Source organism: Lithobates pipiens, unplaced genomic scaffold (genome assembly GCF_037356315.1).
Source record: "Lithobates pipiens isolate NorthernLeopardFrog02 unplaced genomic scaffold, aLitPip1_a1.2 Scaffold_16, whole genome shotgun sequence".
Taxonomy (NCBI): domain Eukaryota; kingdom Metazoa; phylum Chordata; class Amphibia; order Anura; family Ranidae; genus Lithobates; species Lithobates pipiens.
In genome coordinates, this window is record NW_027507748.1 from 544,579,223 (window position 1) to 544,603,803 (window position 24,581).

The following is a 24,581-nucleotide window of genomic DNA, read 5'->3' on the forward strand; positions in this document are numbered from 1 at the left end:
ATTTTTGCCACAGTCAAATATTATCAATATCACAAACGTTTGTATATTCATCTCCATTTACATTTGTGCGCAGACATTCAGCACTTCTCTGTGTGAAGATCTACTTAAACCAATTAATAAGCACAAATTAGCACAAATGTGCAATAACTGTATAAATTCATCTGTAATTTACTCCAAACTTAGTAATGCTATAACTTAAACATCTTTTAGAATTATTATTATTCGGATAAAGCTTAATAATGCTAAAACGTAAACCTCTGTTATGGCTTTGAATAGGCTTTTATTTGCAGTAGGCTTGTATTGCTATAATTGATGTGGAGAGCAGATATTTTATATATCAAGCTATATCACACAGTACTAGTTACTGCGAATTTGCTATATCATCTGCAGGCTTCCTAAATGTAGGATAAAGAAAGTCACCAAGTTCTGTTTCAGCAGCACTGGTACTATGGGGTGTGGTAGGATGAATGCAGACACAGGCTCCCCTCCTCCCTCATCTCTACATAATAGAAACATGGTCCCATAAGGAGGGGCAGTCACTGCACAATCATGATCCAGGCTGCCTTATAAAGCAGCTTACTGGAGTCACAGTCTTTCTATTCAGCATCCCAGAACAAGCAATACAAAGCATCTTTCCAGAGTACTAAAGGGCAGAGAGAACCTATCTCAGAATGAGTCACTCTGGACTAAGATCCACATCATCCACCTCATACCGCCGCACTTTTGGGGCTCCTCTTCTGTCTCCTGCGTCCTATTCCTCTTCCTCTAGGTACTCAGCTGCCAGGCAATATGCTAGCCCCTCTCCTGCTGCCTCTAGTCGTTCCTCACCCTCAGCCTTCAGAGTACGGTCCAGCACTCCAGTCCGAATTGGTCTGGACCGAGTGGACTTCTCAGTGGCCGAAGCCCTCAATCAAGAGTTCCTGACCACCCGTAGCAATGAGAAGGCTGAAATGCAAGAACTGAACGACCGCTTTGCCAGCTTCATAGAAAAGGTTCGATACCTGGAGCAGCAAAATGCAGTGCTGGTCACAGAGATCAACCAAGCCAAGTCCAAGGAGCCCACCAGGGCAGCAGATCTGTGCCAACAAGAACTCAGGGAGCTCCGCAGACAGCTGGATCTCCTAGGCAAGGACAGGGACCACATTCAGGTGGAGAGAGACAACCTGGCAGAAGACCTGAACATGCTTAAGCAGAGGTGAGAGTCTCTGGGGTGGGCAGGGTGTGTGGATAACACTAGGCTCTTCAAAGACATCAGCAGACCAAATCCCAGCACCATGTGCTATGTCTATTATTATGGATACAACTGATGTTACTATTTATTTATTTGAGGTACTTATATAGCACTGTCAATTATTATATTAATTATACATTGTACATCCACATCAGCCCCTGCCCTCAAGGAGCTTGCAATCTAAGGTCCCTAACTCATATTCATACATACACATACTCCAGCTAATTTTGAAACGATTTGTGCTAAATGGATGTAATTTACACCAGATAGATGTGAGAATTACAGCTGTATGTGCATCAATTGTTATGCTATTTTTCTGTACACTCCAAGTTTTCTTGGACTGCTGGGATTTGCTGTTCCCCAACATCTGCACAAGTAAACTTAATAAAGTGATTTTTTTTGTCCTTGTTCTATTTACAATAATATCTTAATTTTATATAGTTAAATAATATCTTAATTTTATATAGTTAATTTACCGGGTTAAAATTCAAATTTAGGTAGTTATATAAACAACTGTCAGTTTACTTTTAAAGTATTTCTAAATAATTTTTTTTTGTTTTTAGTTTGCCCATATAACTATCACCTTTTGTATAAGGGGCCATATAGCACATCAGTGGCATAGTCATAGTTTTAGATTGTATCTAGTAAAAGTTAAAATTTATGTGTTTTAGTCCTTTGTCTAGCTTTTTGCATGGAATTGGTCTCTAAACTGTCCTCTAAAGGACATATACTGTATATAAACTGATCGTAAAGGTGCCCCTTTTTAGATGGCATATTGACAGTCCACCATTTTTGGTCATTTTCTGGACAATATAATTGATACAGTTGTTTTTAGGACTTAAAACACTAAAAAGACAAATTAATTGAGAGTTATCCAGGCTAAATTTTAATTCCCAAATGCTGTGTTTCAAACTATAATGTACCAACATCTTAAGTTTCATAAATCTTCTAAAGTGTGTTTTGTATTTGTTGGAAATAAGAAGTGTCTTTTGGAGGTCAGATCAATTCCTAACATCATAATTAGAATAAGCTAGTATAACTAATAGTGCATCTAAGGGGGTAGGATGCATTATTGTTTCTAAAAAAAAGACGAATTTGCTCCTATAAAGAGTAATGTAGTTTAACCTATAGTTTGGATCTGAGATATTAGAATATATAATAGGAGAGCACCTAGGCACTCATGCAACTGAAACAAAAATTAGGTGCAAAAACAAAGGGGAGATATTAATCAGTAGTATCAGTTCTGAAATGTAAAGATTTTAGGGGCCAATATAAAATAAGCATGTTTTTTACATTTATCATCTATTCGGAACAAAAAAACATGCGTGTTGCATTGGTGTCTCTTCAGATAATACAGCCCTTATGTATACTTATTTTCGAAGAGGTGCATTGAGAGAGCTTATACTGTATTGCATAACATTTCTAGGCTTTTCCTTCAGTAGCATTTCACCAGAGTTAATTTATTCATGGACCTAATACACAGGTCAATGTGAAAATGCCACTGGTGAACAATGACATTACTAAGTTGCTAAAGGTATAAAAGAAGTATTATCAGAGTAATAACACAGCTGTCTGGTGCCCTTGTGTGAAATGTATATATTTCCATATATATATATATATATATATATATATATATATATATATGAGAATGTGAAAAAAAACTGTTGTCAGTCTTCCCTCCATAGCGTTCCAGCCCTGAAAACCTGGCAATAAGGTTAGGGAAACAAAATGTTTATTCCTTTATTGTAATTTCTATAGTTTCTTCATTAAATCATGCACCCAGTATAGCTATTTTGGTACAGAAATCTTTTTTTTGTATTAAAATTATTTAATTTTCTTTCATGGATCCTACAACTAATAAAATAACAGTCTAATCTAAATAACTTGTTACAAATGATCTGCTAAATACCTATTCTGATAACTGAGAAGAAGAAATTGAACAACCTTATCACATCCCTGTCTGACCATGACCATGTGATGTAATGTATAAGGGAAAGAGCGCCCTCAACAGGTAAACCACTGACTGACCAGAAACCTTCTTTATTGAGGGTGTGGTTCTACAAGCATATTGCAACAAGTGGTAAGTTGCTGTTTGTACAGCATATTACTTTCCCATCATCCACTCTAGCAGAGCTTGTACCATTTATAGCAAACAAATCATGAATGTATGGTTTCTATTAAAATATTTTTTTTTTACAACTGCATTTGTTTTTAAAGAAGTTTTACTTTATGCATTACATACTTCTTTTATGGGAGTTACATTTCTTGTCTACTTCCAAAAGTCATATCATAGCTAACATAAGCAGTACATTAGTGAAAAGTGAACACCTTAACACGTAAAATATAAATGGGATGTTGGTTTGTCTCCATCAAGCCCTCAGAGAAGAGTTTTTCATAGATAGGAGGGGTCTGGTTGCCAGGCATCTTTTATCTCTTTGTTCTCCTCTTTTTCCCAGGGACCACCAAGTGGAAAGCTTTGCAGCACTAGGCAGTTTCATTACAAAATATGAAAAACAAATTACTAAGCGTTGGTGGTGAGCACAAGGGGGTATAATTATTTTATTGGAAGGGTTACAAATGTGCTGATATCCAAAGACACTAATCCCTTAGTCCAGTTCTTTAATTGCAGCATAATTACAATTCATGTTTAATTGTGGTAAAATTATCTGAAATAAACCTCATATGGTGTCAGAGTACTAAAGATGAGCTAAAACAAAGACAGGTTGCATAAATTAAGGATGACAGAATAGTTGGCATGCATCCATTTCTCTGTCTGTGTAGACTCTCCTTTTGTGAAGTTGGACAGTTGAGAAGGACATTAGTGGTTTTCAGTGGACTTTTTGCATTAATGAAGAAGAAAATAATAGTGAATTGCCTGCACTGTTGTGTTCAGTCTATTGCTAATAAGAGAGTTGCACATGCATTATGATATTTTTATAGCAATAAAACTTGGAAAAAATGAAAAATGTCCATGGCAACCAATGCACTAAAATGCTTTCTATAAGTTCAATAAATGGCGTTGTGCAAAAACTTTGCAAAAGTTATTTACTTAATAAAACAAAACACTTTTTTTCCAATAAATGCCCTGGATGTTTTTCTATATGGTATAGGTCCACCTCACTTATTTACAGCTCTGCACCAAAGTCACCAAAGGCAGGATTAACATTGACCTAACCATAACATTTTATATCTTAGCAAAGATAAGAATTAGAAAATAGTTGGAAAGTAATTTTGAATCAAATAAAGGAAAGCATCTCTTCCTTTGTTATTTCCTTTTTCATCTTATCAATGTGCTAATGAAATATTTCAATAAAACCTTTAAATTATATTACATACTTTATTTTATGTATTGCATTGCATGATTTGACTAAATTGCGGGGAGAGGTCATGACGCCACTGGGTGTGTCTATAAGCAATTCAGACAAATCATGAAATTAAATGAACAAAAGGGGCGGGCTGGGGACAGTAGGGCTGGGGAGAAATTACCGGATGATAATGGATTTCCTCCAGCCAGGAAAAGATGAAGTTTACAGTGTGCAATGAGTAAGCAATTTCAATAAGAGTCTGTTCAACTGCGGTAGACTTCATACTGAAGATGAGCTAAAAATTATTTTTTCTTCTCTTCAGCTTTAATGACCTAACTTAGCTGTAACAAAATATGTCCCACTGGATCATGGAGAAATCTTATGTGCAGAGATGACAGGTCCTCTTCCTGGCACTGAACTTCTGGAGCTGAGGGAGTTAATAGCTTCAGGTTTCCGGGCTAAACTCAATAGAAGCTCCCAATGAGGACCCACCCCCTCCTCCCGTCTTATCCATTGAGAAAAGCCTGCGCATTGTTTGCGCTGCATATAACACAATCTGTGAATGAGGGGAAGAATCTTGTCATTTATCAGACTTTCTCCCATTCACAGATTGTGGTACAATCCGTGTGATCAATGCATAGGCTTTTCTCAGTGGAGAAAGGAGGGGGCGGGGTCCTCGTTGGGAACCTCTTTTATTGAGTTCAACGCAGAGACATAGTACCAAAAGTTCAATTCCAGATAGAGGACCTGTCATGAGTGATATCCATCAAGTTCAACCTTGGTCCAGGAGAGGGCAAAACAAAAAAACACCTTGGTACCAATTGTGCCACAAAGTATCTCTCCTTCAAGACCTCTAAAAGCTATTTTATTAATCCCAATGGATCAAAAAATCTTGAACTTGTGATGAGCCATGCTGGATATTTTAAAGTGGAACTTTAGTGTACATTTCAAATTTTGTGAGAAGGAAGGTTCTTTTTTTTAATGCAGAAGGGATATGGGGTTAATTTACTAAAGGTAAATAGGCTGTTCACTCTGCAAGTTAATTTCTATTAGTATGAACAGCTTAGTGTACAGTCACAGAATCTGCTAGGAGCTGAGATGAATGATCACTCATGCATATGCATGGAAGTTATATCATCCTGGCCAACCCAATGAAGATGGCCGGAGTTCCTGAAGCCAGTGAGAAGATGTTGGCACTGACAGCGAGTATCGTAGATGTTGCATCACTGGAGTATAGCTCTGCTCTAAAGTGGTTCTAAAGGCAGAAAGTTTTTTATTTTAATACATTCTATGCATTAGGATAGAAAGCCTTCTGTATGCAGCAGCCCCCCTAATACTTACCTGAGCCCCATCTCGATCCAGTGATGTTGCATCTGCCCACATGCCAGGTCCAGGCATATGGGCAGATCCCGACCATATGGTTGTGATCTTTCCCAAGCCTGGACGGACTCTGTGATGTTAGCCAACAGCGGGCTTCAGCCTGCTGTCTGCTGAAAACAGGTCACATGGGTGCAGAACAGACTGCACTCCCGTGATGCACAGGAGAACAGCCAAACAAGCTCTCCTTAAAGGGTTGGTAAACTGCAACATTAAATGTTTGCTTTTGGGTTTAGATACAATTTTACAAAAGCAAAGCGGTTCAAATTATTAAATAATGCTAGGAGTCAACATAAACACAATTATTACAGCAGACAGTGCAAAGGGTCCATTTGTTGTTTGCTAAGAAAGTGTGCAGGCCTGGCTGGTATTCTCTCAGCCCAAAGGGAAATTTTTTTATTTTTATTTTTATTGGAAATCCCCTTCAATTGCAGCTGAGCAGCAATTGTTTCTCTCATCTCTGTCAGTAGAGGAGAAACCCCATGACATAATACTGAGATAAGCAAGAGCAAACAGGCCTCCCAACATGACAAAATCAAGTCAAGATAACTGTACCGATGTTCCTGATATACTGTACAAACATAATAGTCATCTTTATTTTGCCCAGATAGTGCCAAAATACATATTTTAGAATGAAAACACCTTTTTGTGATAAAAAGTGCAAACATTTGTGGGTCTGAAAATCAGAACACATCTGGGTAATGTGATAAGCATCATTGTTTATTCATTTATGTTTACAGGCTGGACGAAGAAATTCACAAAAGAGAAGACGCAGAGAATAACCTTGTTCTGTTCAGGAAGGTAAGCCATATCTTAGAAGACTAGAGATATTAGCCAAGCAAGTCATAAAAAGGCAAAACAAAATGAGATGAAAAGATCACTATTAAGTTGCCTACTACTTATCCAAGCAAGATAGAAGCTTACCAGTATGGTGTATAAGTAATTTCTTTGTTGGTTATCTTGTAGGATGTGGATGATGCAACCTTGTCTCGTCTAGAGCTAGAAAGAAAAATTGAGTCCCTAATGGATGAAATTGAATTCCTGAAGAAACTTCATGAGGAGGTATGTATGAGCCATATCAATATGAGTAAAGCTGGGTATACACATTCAGCTTTTTTATTTCATTCAACCAGCAGGCTGAATAAAAAAACTGACAGATTCCCACATCAACAAAACAATGTGTGATGCTGGGATCTATCCTGCTCCGCTATTATATTATGACAGTGGGCACCTCCCCTCCTCCAGAATACACTGACCATTGGCTGCAAGCACTGATCGAATGCTGGTTTTCCAGCAAGATTGTTCGAGAGAAGCCGGTGGGTAGACGTGCTTCTGTTGAACAGAGAGCTGTATACATGCATTGAAAGTTGGCTGCTTCCAGCTGAACTAGTTGACTTTCTGTACATGTGTACCAGGCTTTAGAATTGTGCACATATTTATGAAACTAGCACAAAATAAAAACAGGAAATTTCCTAGTTTTACTAAAAATATGCATTCTTCAGAATGATGTTCCTGGTAAAATAGTACAAATAAGATGCAGTTTGGAAATACACACACACACACACACACACACACACACACACACACACACAAACACACACGCACTTTTGATAGAAATGGTATACTACAATACTTGAGGAAGTACATACATTTTTTTTTATTTTCCCACTTACCTTGTCCACTTGGTTTTCCTCAAAAAACATAATCACATGCCCAGCAAATCTGTCAGTATCCTGCTGTAATCTGCTCCCCCTGATACCATCTTCCTTTTTGAGATCATCAGGAATTGATTGTCTCTTTCCTGGTTCAGGCAGCCGACCACCAGATGATGTGCCAGATTTGCCCTCCACCAACCATTATGTTGAATGCAATGGAAGCTGATGGCTTCTGGGGTGTGTTGTACATGTCCCAGGAGGCTTCAGGAGAAGAGGTGGGGGAAACGAGAAAGGAAAAGTGTAAAAGAAAAAAAAAAAAGTAAAATTAAAGATAAAAAATAAAACACTTTTTTAAATTGTGAAGGGGTACGAATTAAAGTTAGGAATAAAGTGCTTTGTATGACTGAATTACTTTTTTTAATAGGACTACTATTATAGAACTGGAGAAGACTGGAAAGACAAGACAAGTTTGACCAAAGAACTATTTGGTCAAATAATTATAATATATAAAAAATTCTACTATATACTGTTGCTTGTACACACATATAGTAAAGACATACATAAATCAGGCATTTCAGAGAAGCACTATTCTTACCAATGCTATATAATCAGGCAAAGTTTCAAGAATTGCAATACAAACAGACAAGGTGAAGACAAGGTGAACGAGCAAACATTGTAACTGAGCTAAAGCCAGAAAGTCCAAGTCCAATAACCTGAACTTTCTGGAAGTCCAAGAACCTGTTTCTGAGGCTTGAATGGCAAAAGCACAGGTTCACTTTAAAGATACAATGATTTAACAGTCATTGATAGATACAAAAAAATTGTTTTAGAGACATTATAACCTGTTATATTCTATAATATCATGTTGTGTATTAAATCTATTTAATATGTAGGAACTCCAAGATGCGCAAGTGTCAGTGCAGGCTCCAACTGTACGCATGGAAATTGAAGCTACAAAGCAGCCGGATCTTACATCTGCACTTCGTGATATTCGTAGCCAATATGAGAGCATTGCGGCCAAGAATCTACAAGAATCTGAGGAATGGTACAAATCTAAGGTATGAGGGAGAAACCAAACATGAGAAATAGACACAAACACAGGGTAATATAGGTTTTTATATATGACACAGAGCAATGAACCGAGAATCATTATATACTAATGTATGTAGTGCTTATGATCCTCTAAAACAGTACTGTATATCATTGAGTGTTGGGGCGCACAGCTCTGCGCCCTAAGGAAACACAAAAGAAGCCAATCAAGCTTCCCAGCTACAATCACATGATTGCAGAAAAGTCATGCTTCCCATAGACACCTGTGTGTCCTGCGCCCGCAGGCACTTAAAATAACTTTTATTTTTTGTTATTTCTTTTTTTGATTGCTAGATTTGGGGGGGGGGGTGGCTAATGACAGGCTGCCACTGCTTGTGGGGGTGGACGGGGCATTCTTTTTGTTTCCCAAACTCTCTGACGTGTTATTCTGTGGAGATGGCTTCTGCTGCCTCGCATGTAGTCTGCTGAATTGGCAACATTTATTCTATCTGTATGGTGTACAAACACTGGAATTCGTGCTGTTATATTTCTCTGTTCAATATAGTTTTCTTTCTGAGAAAAGAAAAAAGGCTTGAGGCTAGAAACAGCCAAGCAACTGGCATTTTCAGGAGGGGGACAACAAGCCTTGATCTTTTGTTCAATATTTTGTTCAATCTCAGGACATGTTTCCGGAAATAATAACAATTTTATAGTTTAAATGTTTGTCAACCATAGATAATCTCAAAACACAGCCTTTGTGTGGCACTGTAGCTTAGTGATCACTAATCAAGATATACATAAATTAATATTTTGCTTATCATAGTACCAATGACGCACTCCATGGGGTGCATTTATAAAAAAACGTGGAAGGGAATCTGTCTAGTAAACAACATTAATTTGATGGGAATGGGGCAAAAAAATAAATAATGTTATGAGGCAATTTCCTGTGCTGGACAATGTTTTTCGATGATTTAAAACGGAAAATACAGCATTTGGCCACTAGATGGAGCAAAGTATTGTAGGAATTTCTTATGATATTTAGTGGCATCTTGTGGCCAAATTAATTTTTTTTATTTAAACCTAACCTAATAAAAAATGTTTGCTCCATGTGCACAATAAATGTACGTGCACTTTCCCTGGGTGAATTGCTATGCATTTAAAAAAAAAAAAAATACTGCCCTTTGTGTATGTTAAAGTTATATTGTTACAGTTTTTACAGTGTTTTATTACTACAGGTTCTCTGAAGGCCCTGAATAGATAGCAATACCAGTGGTGACATTAGTGAACACCTCAGACATCAATACGTTTTAAATACTTTATAAGAATCATATTAATAATATATTAACATATATTTTTTCACTACTATGGAACAGTTTGCTGACCTGTCAGATGCTGCAAACCGCAATAATGAAGCATTGCGTCAAACCAAGCAGGAGATGAATGAATCACGCCGATTGGTCCAGAGATTGACTAGTGAGGTTGATGGGCTGAAAGGAACAGTAAGTCATATTTTGATAGAAGTTAAGTATTGGGTAATTAATGGTGACTAACATTCCCAAAATGAAGCACCCAAAGCCTTGATGATGGATATCTTCTCTCTAATATAACCCGTCATCCTTTGCAGAATGAAGCTCTGCTGCGTCAGATGAAGGACATGGAGGAACAGTTTGGGTTTGAAGCAGCAAATTACCAGGATAATATTGGACGACTAGAACAGGAGGTGCAGCATATGAAGGAAGAAATGGCACGTCACTTGAGAGAATACCAAGATCTGCTCAATGTTAAAATGGCATTAGATATTGAGATTGCAACCTACAGAAAACTCCTTGAAGGCGAAGAAAGCAGGTGAGATGAAGTGTACACCCAACAAACACTTAAAAACTGTTCTAACGATGTCTCTACTGGTAAAGTTTGCCTACTTATAACATGGGTAGGACACTAGAAGTGATGCTAGAAGACCACGATTGCAGTATTTAAAGGGTGTATATACTGTAGTATATTTTTGATTATTTCACTTGGAAGTTTTTGTTGAAAAGTGAATCTGAAAAAAATGGTGATGTGACTTTAAAAACCTTTAGATGCCTGTTGTACAATGTCTCATGGTCTTATTTCACATATAGATATGTAAGCAGTTCCTTTGGGGGCTTTTTTCCCCCAGACAGTGCATTTAGCATACCTGCTGCCCAAAAATCAATTTCAGAATATATGATATGCAGGGGGCATTATGTCAATGAATTCATATAGGTCTGAGCTTGCTTAGAGAACCAGTAAATCTCAGAAGAACAGAAGAATGGCCAGGCATAAAAAACTGTAATCCCTTGTATACACGGTCGGACATTCTGACGACAAAATCCATCTGATTTTGTCCAATGGATTATGTACGAAACCAGTGTTACATACGCACGGTCGGACAAAGTTGTCGGAAAATACGATCGTTCTGAACGTGGTGACGTTTTTTCGTTATGATGGGACTACGTTCAGGCTAGTAGCCAATAGCTTTGGTCTAGGAATTTGATCTGAGCATGCGTGGCACTTTGTCCGATCGTAATTCTCTACAAACGATCGGACAAAGTCTGATCGGATCATGTTGTCGGAAAATTTTATAGCCCAGCTCTAAAACTTTGTCAGTCGGATATTCCGAAGGAAACAGTCCGTTGGAGCCAACACACGGTCGGATTATCCGACAACGTGGTCCGATCGGACATTTTCTGTCGGAATGTCCAACCGTGTGTACAAGGGCTTAGATGATCTTGCTTATGTTTATTTATTTATATACACATACATACAGTGTGTATAACAGTTGGTTTCCCTTTATTAAAAAATAAAATAAAATACGGATTTCATTTTGAGCTTTTGAAAGTTAAAATCTTACCTAAAAGTGAACATAACTTACTTGCCATTACCAATTATTATATTATTACTAGTCTTTGGGCCTGTCTCTGAATAAGTTCTGCTCTGCTAAATGCCATTCAATTGTCTTTTGTGGCCGGTATTTAAATTGAATCTAAATGATTTTTCTTTTTAAACCACATGAAGACCAAGCTTTTTCTGGCACTTTTTTCTTTTTTTTAAATCAATATTTACTTTACTTCAATCACAGCTTTACTAGCTGTGATTGACAGCAGCAGGAGCCAGTGACTCTATCTGCTGCCTCGATCTCCAGTAAGGAGAGAGAGAGTTGCTGCTCATGGGCAGAGGATGCATTAGGGTAAAAAACATTCCACCTTTAGAACCACTTTAAGAAATCAGACCCCAGTGAAAAAAGTGAAACTGTGGAGCCCATAAACGTTGTGCTGTCTGCCCTTAGGCTGGACTTTAGAAATAGACTATAGGTTCACTTTGATGATGAAATGGGCTCTACTACGTCTAATAAACAGGACAGCATGCAGATCTATTGTGTCCTGTCACTGATGACATTGATGAAGAAATTGTGATTAAGCAGCTTGGCAGCAATAATACATACTGTAATTGATTGCTATAGGCTACTTCACATTAAATACATTTGTACTTTTATTAAAGATATCCATATATATTTATTTATTAGAAGAAAATTATGGTAAACTGTTTATAAATCTTTATTCATATAGATATAAAAAAAATATCTTCTAATGACACTTGTCTTGTATTTCAGGATTACTGTCCCCATTCACTCAATGTCATCTTATACTATGAAAAGTCCAGGTTAGTAATTCTGAATACACTAATACATCTCCATGTATATTAAAACATCTGCTGTAACGCAAGTGTAGGTTTAAACTGCTATGAAATCATTCTTTAGACCAAATGTCAATAACAAAAATTGAAGGTGGACATAGACTGGCCAATCAGAGAGAGAGACCAGCTGAAGAAAGTTACATTTAATTGATTTTACAAAAAGGGACAAGAAAGACATATATTAAATATGTGAATGAAATGTAATTTCTTTGCATTGCACATCATCGTTTTAATTTATAATTACAATTTATAGAGTTGCAGTGCCTTGAAAAAGTATTCACACCCCTTGAAATGTTCCACATTTTGTCATGTTACAACCAAAAATGTAAATGTATTTTATTGGGATTGTATGTGACACAAAGTGGCACATAATTGTGAAGTGAAGGGAAAATGATAATGATCAACATTTTAAAAAAATATCTGGAAAGTGTGACGTGCATTTGTGTCCAGCCCCCCTTTACTCTGATACCCCTAACTAAAATCTAGTGGAACCAATTGCCTTCAGAAGTCACCTGATTAGTAAATAGAGTCCACCTGTGTGTAATTGAATCTCAGTATAAATACAGCTGTTCTGTGAAGCCCTCGGAGGATTGTTAGAGAACCTTAGTGAACAAACAGCATCATGAAGGCCGAGGAACATGACTGACAGGTCAGGGATAAAGTTGTGGAGAAGTTTAAAGCAGGGTTTTATCGTTAAGAGCCACATTTTCACAACAGTAAATATTTTTCAACATATGGGAGATAATAGTAATGTTTGCAAATTGTAAAATAACCTTTAGACTAGATTTTGTGGGAAATGCTTAGAAATCTAGGGTAAGCTAAAAACTAGATAGATATATTTTCCTTTGAGTGTTTGTATTTTTTCACTTATTTATGCAATAAGGCCCCATTCACACTTCGCATAGTGGGGGGACTGCCCCCCTGCCAGAACACTCTGAGCAGCAGCCAAGAGGCCCATGGTAACTCTGGAGGAGCTATAGAGATCCACAGCTCAGCTGGGAGAATATGTCCACAGGACAACTATTATTTGTGCACTCCACAAATCTGGCCTTTATGGAAGAGTGGCAAGAAGAAAGCCATTGTTGAGAGAAAGCAAGAAGAAGTCTCGTTTTCAGTTTGTGAGAAGCCATGTGGGGGGCACAGAGAACATGTGGAAGAAGGTACTCTGGTCAGATGAAACCAAAATTTAACTTTTTGGCCTAAAAGCAAAACACGTGGAGGAAAAACTAACACTGTACATCACCCTGAACATACCTTCCCCACCGTGAAACATAGTGGTGGCAGCATCATGTTGTAGGGATGCTTTTCTTCAGCAGAGACAGGGAAGCTGGTCAGAGTTGATGGGAAGATGGATGGAGCCAAATACAGAGCAATCTTAGAAGAAACCTGTTAGAGTCTGCATAAGACTTGAGACTGGGGCGGAGGTTCACCTTCCAGCAGGACAAACAACCCTAAACATACAGCCAGAGCTACAATGGAATGGATTAGATCAAAGTATATTTATGTGTTAGAATGGCCCATTCAAAGTCCAGACCTAAATCCAATTGAGAATCTGTACCAAGACTGGGCTTTAATTCCTGGGTCTGGATCTCACGACTCACTGGGTCTCACGCCCCAATTCCTGATTAGCCGGGAGGTGAATCAGTGTGACAATAGCGAATACTCTTTCTCTACTGTCACACAACTGGCTGGGCTCTGAGCCAACCCTTTTTTGAAGCCTATTAGAGCCTCTGGCTTTAATCACATGCTTACAAAAAACCCCAAAAAACCCCTCATTGGAATCCATGCATCCGGCATCCAGCACCCTGCATATAGATTAGGGAGGCGGATGCATGGATAGGGGGTCAGCTCCCCTGTGCCCCTAATCGACGGGCCACCACTGCTGCAGGCAGTCCCCAGTTTTATTATTTTTATAGGCCTTGTGACAGAAACCCATAACACTCCACTTTCGTCAGTGCTTTTGTCAGTATACAGCCTACTCCAGTCTAAACATCAGATATTACAGCCACATATTGTAACTAAAAACCAGGCAAGACTAGCTCAGTTACAGAACTGCAACATGGAACTCTATATTGGACAAGAAATACAGGCTTTTATACATTTGAGAAAAACATTCCCCCCCCCCCCCCTCCTGATCATAATACCCTAACAATACAACTGTAACCAGAAACATAAATTGACATGAGCTAATTAACTAATTATTTAACCAGCCTAGGTACTTGAGGCCTGACCTTTCAGGGGAGACGTGTTGTCTTTTAGCTCAGAAGACACAACGTACATCATAAATATAAAAATAGTACACCTTTACACAATAGCAGGAGCTTCCAGAATTAGCAGACCATGGAATCCACATTCAAGCAATGCTTGGGATTGCAGACGGCATTGCAAAAGTCTACAAAACTCTTACAATGTTCCATCGTTCTTATACAGTGGAATTAAAGGGGTTGTAAACCCTCGTGTTTTTTTACCTTAATGCATTCTATCATAATGCTTCTGGGGTCCCACTGATGAACCCCAGAAGAGGAGGATTGGGCCCACTCTGTGCAAAACCAACTGCACAGTGGAGGTAAGTATGACATGTGTGTTTTTTTTATGAGAGTTTAGTAACCCTTTAATGTGTTATAGATTTCTTGAGGGATATTGTTGATAAATATTACTGTTCCATTTTAAGTAATCCAAACCACATTCTCAGTGTCCATCATTTTCTCATTCACCCTGTGCCCCTAATAGACACAGGGTAACTTAGACATAGGAGGAGCATGGGGAGCTGGAACAAGGGTTTCCCAACCTCTCCAAGGGATTCTGGGTTCCATTGGCCCCCCTGCCCAAAGTGACTCCAGTCACAGGCCTGTTAACATTTGTTTTCTGTGCTGCTCACATCTCAGTTGGACTGCTTTGGACATCCCAAAAGGTGAAAAAACTTCCTGTCCCTTTCAATGAACGAAAAAATAAAATCAGATTTTGTACTCACCGTTAAATCTTTATCTGAGTCTATTGAAGGACATACCCTCATGTAAACAGCAGTATAACCTGAGGGCAAAATGTCCCTCAATAGACTGCAAGAAAAGGATATTACAGCAAGTATAATATCCTATTATAGCATGTGATGCCTCGAATTTGATGTCCAGCTCAGTGTAGACTTTTGAGAAAAATAAGTGAGCCAATCAAACAAGCAAGAAGTTTACTTTACTACTCCAGTTAGCTATATTTTATAGTAATAGAGGAGTTTGGCATCAGGGGAGTACACTTACTTTTACTCTCCTGTGACCCAGAATCAGCTAGAGCAGGCTAAACTCCACAGTCAGCTGATGTTACAGAGCCGTTCCAGGCTCTGGAAGAATCCTGACCATATTGTCTGGATCCACTTGAATGCCCAATTGGCAGCTGGTTCAGCCTTTTAGCATTCTGCTAAGAGCCTGAGCCAGGTGCTCCTAACCCCTCTCCAGACCGTCACTCCAGTGAGCACTGGAAGGACAGAGCAGAAAGCTATCAGTTAGGCAAGCCATACACAGTTTGGGAGAAGACAATGGCCTGGTAGGAGGGATTCCCACATCAACATTGTCTGTGTTGATGGGGAAATCAAACAAGTTTCTTTCCTGCAACCCGTGGTTGATCTGGTAGATCAGCTTACTGAGGCCCACACAGAGCTAGATTATCTGTTATGTTCTTGGTCTTCCATTCTATTCAGTGGTGTTATTTTGGTTGGTTTTATTCATACACTAGCTTTTCTTCACTTTTAGGGGCACCAGTAGTGAAATCTCCCTGCTAGAGGGACAGCTCTGCCACCTCTGGGTCATCCTAGGTGGGTGACACCAGTAACTTGTGATATCTGCCCCAAATCTGCACCAGAGGGCCCAAAATCTCTATGATGCTGGTGGCTGATTCATCCTAGCAACTTTTATTCATGACTTTTTAGGTAGACCAACGCTTTAAGTAAGCTCAAGTTCACACATTGATCATATGTATCTTTATGTGTCTTTCAGGACCTGCTGAATTAGATCACAGCTCCGAGATTCACACCAGGAAAACTATTGTCATTAAAACTATTGAGACAAAAGATGGAGAGGTAAGTTAGACTGCAAATATATATTGGCAGTAATATTATAGTGTGATTGGTAACAAATAATTAGATTAAAGATAGCCATTACCATCATGATGAAATAAGTAATGTGCCATAATTATTTGTATACAAATAAGTGACTTATAAGTATCATGTTATACATATGACAAATCTTTATAGTTAAGAGCCACATTTTCACAATAGTAAAGATTTTTCAACATATGGCAGATAATAGTAATGTTTGTGAATTGTAAAATAACCTTTAGAGTAGGTATTGTGGGAGATGCTTAGAAATCTAGTGTAAGCTAAAAACTAGATAGAGTGATTGTATTTTTTCAGTTATTAATGCAATAAGGCCCCATTCACACTTCGCATAGTGGGGGGACTGCCCCCCTGCCAGAACACTCCACTCAGTGCTCTCTGCTTACTGGGAGCCGATTGGTAGACCTATTTTGGTCACGTACCTTCAACAGAACCGGGTGATCCTGCCCGACATTCTGCCTGTGTGTACTACTAAGATTTAGAGTGTACAGTATACACCAATCCCAGGCTGATGCAAAGCAGCAAGACAGAATGATGTTTGGCTCCTTTTTTATCACATGGATAAAGTTGGTGGATTTTTAAACTAGCTTTATGGCATTGAAAGATTGCTGCAAATAATTTGGCTACAACACCACCTGACATCATTACATCACTTTACTATATGCCTAGAGCCTGATGTGTGGGGATGTGGCTATAGGTGTGACAACAAACAGCTTCTTCCCCTGAGAGAATGGGAGGAATTAAAGTGGTTGTAAAGGCTCAAAGTTTTTCTTACCTTCATGCCTTCTATGCTCCCTCTCAACCTACTTATACTTACCTGAGCCCCATTTTAATCCAGTGATGTGCACAAGAGCAGCATCTCTTCCAGGTCTCTTCCTCCTCATTTGCTGAGACAGCAGTGGGAGCCATTGGCTCCCACTATTGTAAATCACAGCCAGTGAGCCAATGAGGAGAGAGTGGGGGTGGGGCCAAGCCACATTATGTGTAAGTCGACACACAGAGCATTGCCTTGGGAATGAGCCTGCTCAGGTGTTCCCATAGCAAGCTGCTTGCTATGAGGGCACTCGGCAGGAGCCAGGAGCACTGACAGTGGACCCGAGAAGCGGAGGATTGGGGCTGCTCTGTGCAAAACCACTTCACAGAGCAGGTAAATATGACATGCTTATCATTAAAAAAAAAAATCTGCCTTTAATATCACTTTAAAGCCTTTGTTACCTTAAGAAAAAAAATATTCTGCCCCTTTAAAGCATGAATAACAGCACAGTACTTGTGCTGTGTAATTTGGCCCCTTTTATCACCAGAAATACCTGGCTGATCCTGCCAGTTTCTTCCATCTCCCCTGTAAACTGACCATGGTTTATCATGGATGCTGAGCCCTGAGACCATGGTCAGTTTACGTGCCCCCATCATCTGTTCTCTCCTCTGTCCTCTCCCCCTTCCTGCCTATCAGCTCATGACAGTGCCTGCCCCTCCCCTCCTGCGGCTCAAATTTTAAAATTTTCTGGCACTCCCCTGTGTTAGATAATGCAATGTCTCCAGTGTCTGTGCTTTACTAAAAAAATTCCTCTGTATACCTTATTTCTGAGTGCCGCTCACGTGACCGGCCGCCTCTCTCCTCCTCCTCGACTGATGTAATTGGGGGATTCTCAGCCCCTTCATACAATGAATGTTTGTATGAACGTTTGAAAATTCTGATCAGTACATTTGACTTGACAACTGTCGCTCAAAAGTACTTCAAAATGTTGTTTGCTTTTTAAAATGGATTTTCGAGCATTGACATTGGTTAGGTTAGAGATTTATGGACTTTTTAGGCACATAAACAATTATTCATAAAAATTGATCTTGTGATAATGATTTTATTCAACATCATTTAGAACATTTTCTTGTCATAATATATTAAAAGAATATTGCAAAAAATAAAATAATGCACTCAAACGGCAGGGTTACACCAAGATTGAAAACTCTTAACAAGGTATCGGTTTGCCAGATCACCCCTTCTGTTTCCTCATGGTATGGTCCTAGGCCCTCAGGCTGGTTTCATGACTTCAGGAGCTTATAAGGCGCATCTGAATAAAATCAAAACATATAATCAATACCATTTTTTTTTCTTTATATTCGATCTTGGAACGTATGGACTTTCCCTCATAAAATGACTCAGATTGATATTTAGAAAAAATGAACACATAAACACATTTCTACTAGTGTATGGCCTTTCAAAAGGATATGCACCCTTATTCCATCACCCTGTAGTCTTCCAGAAGTATTATGTGCAGGCAGGCATAGCTCTAGAGAAAAAGGTCACATAACACAGAATACCTGACAGAAGTTGCAGTCCCACCTAGAGTCTCTATCAATAGCACAGTTGCATTAAGGTACACATAGTGGACTTTCTGACTTTAGCAAAGTAATGATTTCTTTTGAACAGTCCTTACAGAAAATGTTTTAAAAATGAAATGGGTGCAATTGGTATCTAGGTGGTGGGCTTATTAGTTTAATGTGTGATGTTATAGTATTGCTTCTATACCTTGTCCACTTTTCCATACAGCAGGTGGTGACTGAATCCAGGAAGGATCAACCATCTGATGGGGAGAAGTAAAATGCTACTTATCAAAGAGAAGAAAGGTCCTAACACCTCTAAATACCCTAAGCCTAGACCAAGGAGCGGCCTGTGCTATTTGAGTGACTTTCATTTTGGTTTGAATATCTTATGTACAAGGTTCAGGTTTATCAATATCCACTTACATCATGGTAAACCATCTCTTAAGTGCCTGTGTCCCAGACTGTGATGTTACCTATTTTCTATTCAAATGCCTTCTGAAACTTTGTGCAAAAATGTAAAATCACATCCAATATATTACCTAGGAGCATTGTACCATCATAGTGAAGTAACCAACCATTTGATCAGTCTACATATATTGACACGTGTGGAGTGATATTCTGTTGGCATATGTACCAGGGAAAAGGTAATCATTTGTCTTTTTAAATTATACAAACATAGCAGGTTCTTCTGTGATTAGCAGTATTATTTACCTGTGCTGGCCTTTCCTGCCCCCTTGTTGAAATACACATGAATGTCAAGCTTGCTGGTCAGTTTGTTAAAGATATGATAGCTGTAAAGCGACTTTGGTGCTATACAATCCATGCCCCTTTGTACTGGTTGGGACACTACCCGTATGCCTTTTAGCAATGTACATGTGCCATGTCTGCTTAACCAGCTAATAAAATAATTGCAGCAATCAAAGCGTGTATCCTTACTTATTGAATGGCTGTACATTTTACAAAAAAATATCATAAATTAAAAGTTCAGCAAAGATGATTTTTGTTTGCTTTAGCATTTGAAAATAATCTTATACTTAAAATGCTTACTCCTGATTTTGGTTGGTGGAAAAAGAATGACTAGTGGGTGGGTATGAAGAAGAGGCCTTCCATGATAACTAGGCTGTTAAAGACAGGTGGTCATATCTCATATGTTTTTTCATTACAGAGCAGACAACTAGGTGTAGTTTACTATACATTGTTATACTATTGTTCATTTTTTAAATTTATTGTAGAGCAAAACAGAATAGATAGTATGTATACAGTCATCTACATTTATAGTCATAGCTTATAAAAAGGGCTTTGCCTAAACAGCGTCACTATATCAGTCATAACAACTAGTACAAAAAGGAGAGACTAGTGGGTAGAGGGTGTGCAATATTTTACTGTAAGCTTTTTCTCATGGATTTCAATAGAGCAGGGAAGAGTTTGAGCCTTTGCCGAGTTTGTAACGCTCCTGAAATTAAAGCAACATACCAGGAATCAACTGCCCGGGCACACACCCACTATAAACACAAACTAGGACAAAGGACAGAGCCAACGCATCTGAGGTGTGTCCCACCCCCCCCCCCCCCCCCCAAAAAAAACACCCCCTCCATTAGGGCCACAAAAAACACAACAGAATAAACTCTCTCCATGCCATTATAAGTCCTGATATCGTCATCAAAGCCCCATAAACACACTTTGGGGTTGATTTACTAACGGCAAATCAACTGTGCACTACAAGTGCACTTGGAAGTGCAGTCGCTGTAGATCTAATGGGAAGATCTGAAATGAGGGGAAGCTCTGCTTATTTTATCACCCGCAAGCAAAAATGCTGTTTTTTATTTTCCTTGCATGTCCCCCTCAGATCTAGAGCAACTGTGGACAGTGGATTTGCCTTCAGTAAATAGCCCCCTATATCCATTCCAATTCCCAACTAAACTACCTCTTTAAAAATAGGCCCTAATCAGACCATGGGTGTACAAAACATTGTTGATGTCTCTCCAGCTCAGTGCAAAAAAAATAAATAAATAAATCCCACCCCCAACAATCCAGATAGAGGTGGACAACATTTTTCACAACATGAGAGAGGGAGGCAGTCTTTAATCCCTAATATTAATTCATACATTTTGAAAGTGTGTTCCACTTTTTATAATCTCTGGATTCTGTTGGAACATCTACTCTGTTCTTGTTTTTTGCTTGGCTGCTGGTTGGACTGCTCATACTAGCCTGTGTGATCAGTAGAGATGTAAGACCCTTTACTGACACCACAGGATATGCTTTTCTTTGTTCTCTTTTGTAGATCAATGACTTAAAATTTGAGGATCTTTTATAGGCAGGTTTATACCTTTCAACTGAAAGTAGTTACTGGCTCGTGAGAAAGCGTTTTAGGGCATTAAAAATGGTTTAACCTATTCAATGTCCAAACCCAAAGTCTAAACATTTTTGGGTTCATTTGTGCAAATTTGATGGATCACTTTTTTTTTTTTAAAGTATCTGGTCACATCCACATCCTCCTGTTTACAGTTCTTTTTTGAAAACTGAGAGTTTTATTGATTTTCAAGAAAGGAGGACAAAAATAAGAGAACAAAAATGAAGACATAGCATTTTCTAATGCAATAAACATTGCAGCCAAGGGTAAGGCTTATTGCCGACTTATGTAACTTACAGCCCCTGACGGCAAGCTCAACTATCATATAATTAGAGGTCGACCGATATGGTTTTTTCTCTGGCCAATGCCGATATTTAGAAATCGCGGCGGCCGATGGCTGATATATGAACAAAAGAGAGGGTATGACAGGGTCACCTAAATTTGTTGTGCCACATCCTAAAACATCACAACAAAGAAAAGGGGGTCCCCTGGGGGTGGACTTTTAAGGCACGTACAAATTATAATAGTATACAAATTATTTTATTACATAAAACCAAACAAAAGGTAATTGAATATACAGTATATATTAAAAAGTACACCAACAGGTATATATACAACCAGTATTGATGCTATGTCGTATCATTCATTTGAACAGAAAATACCCTACGCGTTTCGGAGCTTGGAAAAGTGTGTCCTTCTTCAGGGGTGTGTGGATACAATGTTTCTGTAGAATCTAATAAATGGCAAGGAACAGGGTAGCACAGTTATATAGTATCTAAACAGGTGGTGACACACGGGTACAAAAAATAGTTAAACAGACACAATTTCAAAATACTTACAATACTGTTAACATATATGACAATAGCCGCTGGGCACCATTTGATAAAAGAACAAACAATTGTACAGGACCATATGGGTATATTTGACTCCGCCAATGCTCGAGGTATATGCCCCAGTCTATCTCTATTCAATAAAGTGATGTAGAGATCCTGCAGGAGTGGTGTGAAAACAGGTCTGCAGTCCCCTATTGGGGAAGAAGATTTTTTTCATATGAACTCGGACTTTTATAATTGTTTTACTCAGAATAACACCTGGATAGAAAAAATGAGAAATAAAAAGTAATGAGTAATTTGAATGGGGTAAGAATAAATATATATAAATAAAGACTGAAAGTTAAACGTTGAACAATACAAAAAAAATAAAAAAATATGAAATAATAAATAATAAATAAATAGAAAATAAATAAAATAGCCGATGGCTGATATATGATGCCGATTTTTTTTGGGCCGATATAATAGGCCGATTTTTATTTATTTTTTTCCCTTCATATCATAAAATCTCTAAGTTGGACACCTTTCACACTGGGACGTTTTTCAGGCGATTTTGGGCTAAAAATAGTGCCTGTAAATTGCCTTCAAAACGGCTCCCCTGCAGTCTGTGTGAAAGCCCTGAGTGCTTTCACACGGAGGAGATGCGCTGGCAGGACGTTAAAAAAAAAAAATCCTGCAAGCAGCATCTTTGGAGCGGTGTAAAGCGCTCCTCCACCACTCCTGCCCATTGAAATGAATGGGTACCACTGCTGAAACGCATGCAATGCGATTTTGCAGCAGCGCTTCACTGCCCTGCTAGCAGCCGAATAGCGGGGCTAAAATGACAGTAAATCGCTGCTAAAACTAGCAGCGTTTTACCGTCAACGCCTGCCCATTCCAGTGTGAAAGCAGCCTTAATTAGTGATGCAGAAAATTTCTTACACATTTATTAAATAAAACAAACCTCCAATCAGTTCACTTGTATGTATAATTTAGATTAAAAAAAAAAAAACTATATATTAAATACACAAAAACAGGTACTCAAAAATTTTGGAGGAAAAAAAAAGGGCTACTGTTTTATTTTTTTTATTTTTTTATTGGTGTATTTTTTCCATAAAAATTGCATTTGAAAGACCTCTCCGCAAATACCGCATCACATAAAATATTGCAACAACCGCTATTTTATTCCCTAGGGTCTCTGCTAAAAATATATATATAATTTTTGGGGGTTCTAAGTGATTTTCTAGCAGAAAATACATGATTTTTACTTGTAAGCAACAAGTGTCAGAAAAGATTTAGTCTTTAAATGATTAAACTGAGAACTCTACACAGGGAGTTCAGTCCATTGAAGAACAAACATTGTATCTCTTTGATCTTTTCTTGGCAGACTGCCCAGAGAGGAGGAAAGTCACTTCACTGATAAACTTCAGGCAACTTACATTGACTTCTATTACAGAAGTCTTTTGTAAGTAGCGCTGAACATATAATCGCCCTTTTTATCAGCACAATCGGCCAATGCAGATTAATAAAAAAATTCCAAATATCGCCCGATATATCGGTCGACCTCTAGTCTCTTTGTTTGGGACTTTTCTTCCCCTCCTGATGGGGGGGGGGGGGGTCCTCCAGAGATCCCCAACCCGCAGCCTTTTTTAGGTGGGTTATATTGTGCTTGGTTAACTGGTTTTAGTTTTGTGCTAAATCTAACATTCGGATTTTTTATGCCTCCTCTGAGGGGGGAAAGGAGGGGGGTTTGTCTCTAATGGCCTGAGGCCTTTGCGGCAGAGAGCAGGGGTCCCATTCAGGGATGAATGAGTTCCAGGAGGGGGAGGGAGAAGTTGGCTGATCCCCAGTTGCCATGGGAGATGGCGGGGAGTCCATTGGGGGGGAGGGCCTGTGACAGGCTCCCCACCATGCGTCCATCAGCGAGAGCAGAAGGTCCTGCCAGGGGGCTAGGAGAGTAGATAGGGACATACCGTGTACTGAGATCCCCCTGTGAGCTGTACCTGTGTCTGTGTCCCGGCGGTGCCTGTGGCGGTGGGGAGGACGGTTACAGGTTGATGGTGCCGGCGGCATTTTGGCCGCGTGTGGTCCGGCCGGAGATTTGGGGTTGAAGTACTGCATAATAAATAAAATATATCTATATCTATATATATATATATATATATATATATATCTATATCTATCTATCTATCTATCTATATCTATCTATATATATATATATATATATATATATATATATATATATATATATATATATATATATATATATATATATATACACACACACACACACATTTAAAAAAAAAAAAGTGCAGCACTAGGTATAAGCACAAGATGATCCTGTGCAAAAAAAGCATATATGAAAGTAAATATATTGCTGTATTATTAAAGTGCAATATGACCATATACATTAAATAGCATAAATTCAAATAAAGTGCAACTATACAGTGCACATATAATGAACTGTATTATACGCAACCAAAATATTTAGTTTTAGTGCGATCCCATGTGATAAAAGATGAAAACAGTTGCATAAAAAAAAACCCACACAAAAGTGCAAAAAATATGCAAATAGCAAAGTGCAACACTAAATGTGGGCACAAAAAGACTCTATGCATGAGAACATATGTGAAGAAAAATATGTAGTTTTAGTGCGATCCCATGCAACAAATGCAAGATATAAACAAAGT

At 38.5% G+C, this 24,581-nt stretch overlaps 1 protein-coding gene across 1 annotated transcript; it reads left to right on the forward strand.

Moving 5' to 3' along the window:
* Positions 1-578: 578 nt before the first annotated feature.
* Positions 579-19,654, forward strand: PRPH (peripherin). The gene is made up of 9 exons (XM_077483343.1): positions 579-1,195; positions 6,654-6,714; positions 6,880-6,975; positions 8,462-8,626; positions 9,971-10,096; positions 10,222-10,442; positions 12,229-12,278; positions 16,295-16,377; positions 18,959-19,654. Exons 1-9 carry the CDS (start codon positions 672-674, stop codon positions 19,007-19,009), a joined length of 1,377 nt encoding a protein of 458 aa, XP_077339469.1. The 5' UTR covers positions 579-671; the 3' UTR covers positions 19,010-19,654.
* The last annotated feature ends 4,927 nt before the right edge of the window (positions 19,655-24,581 follow it).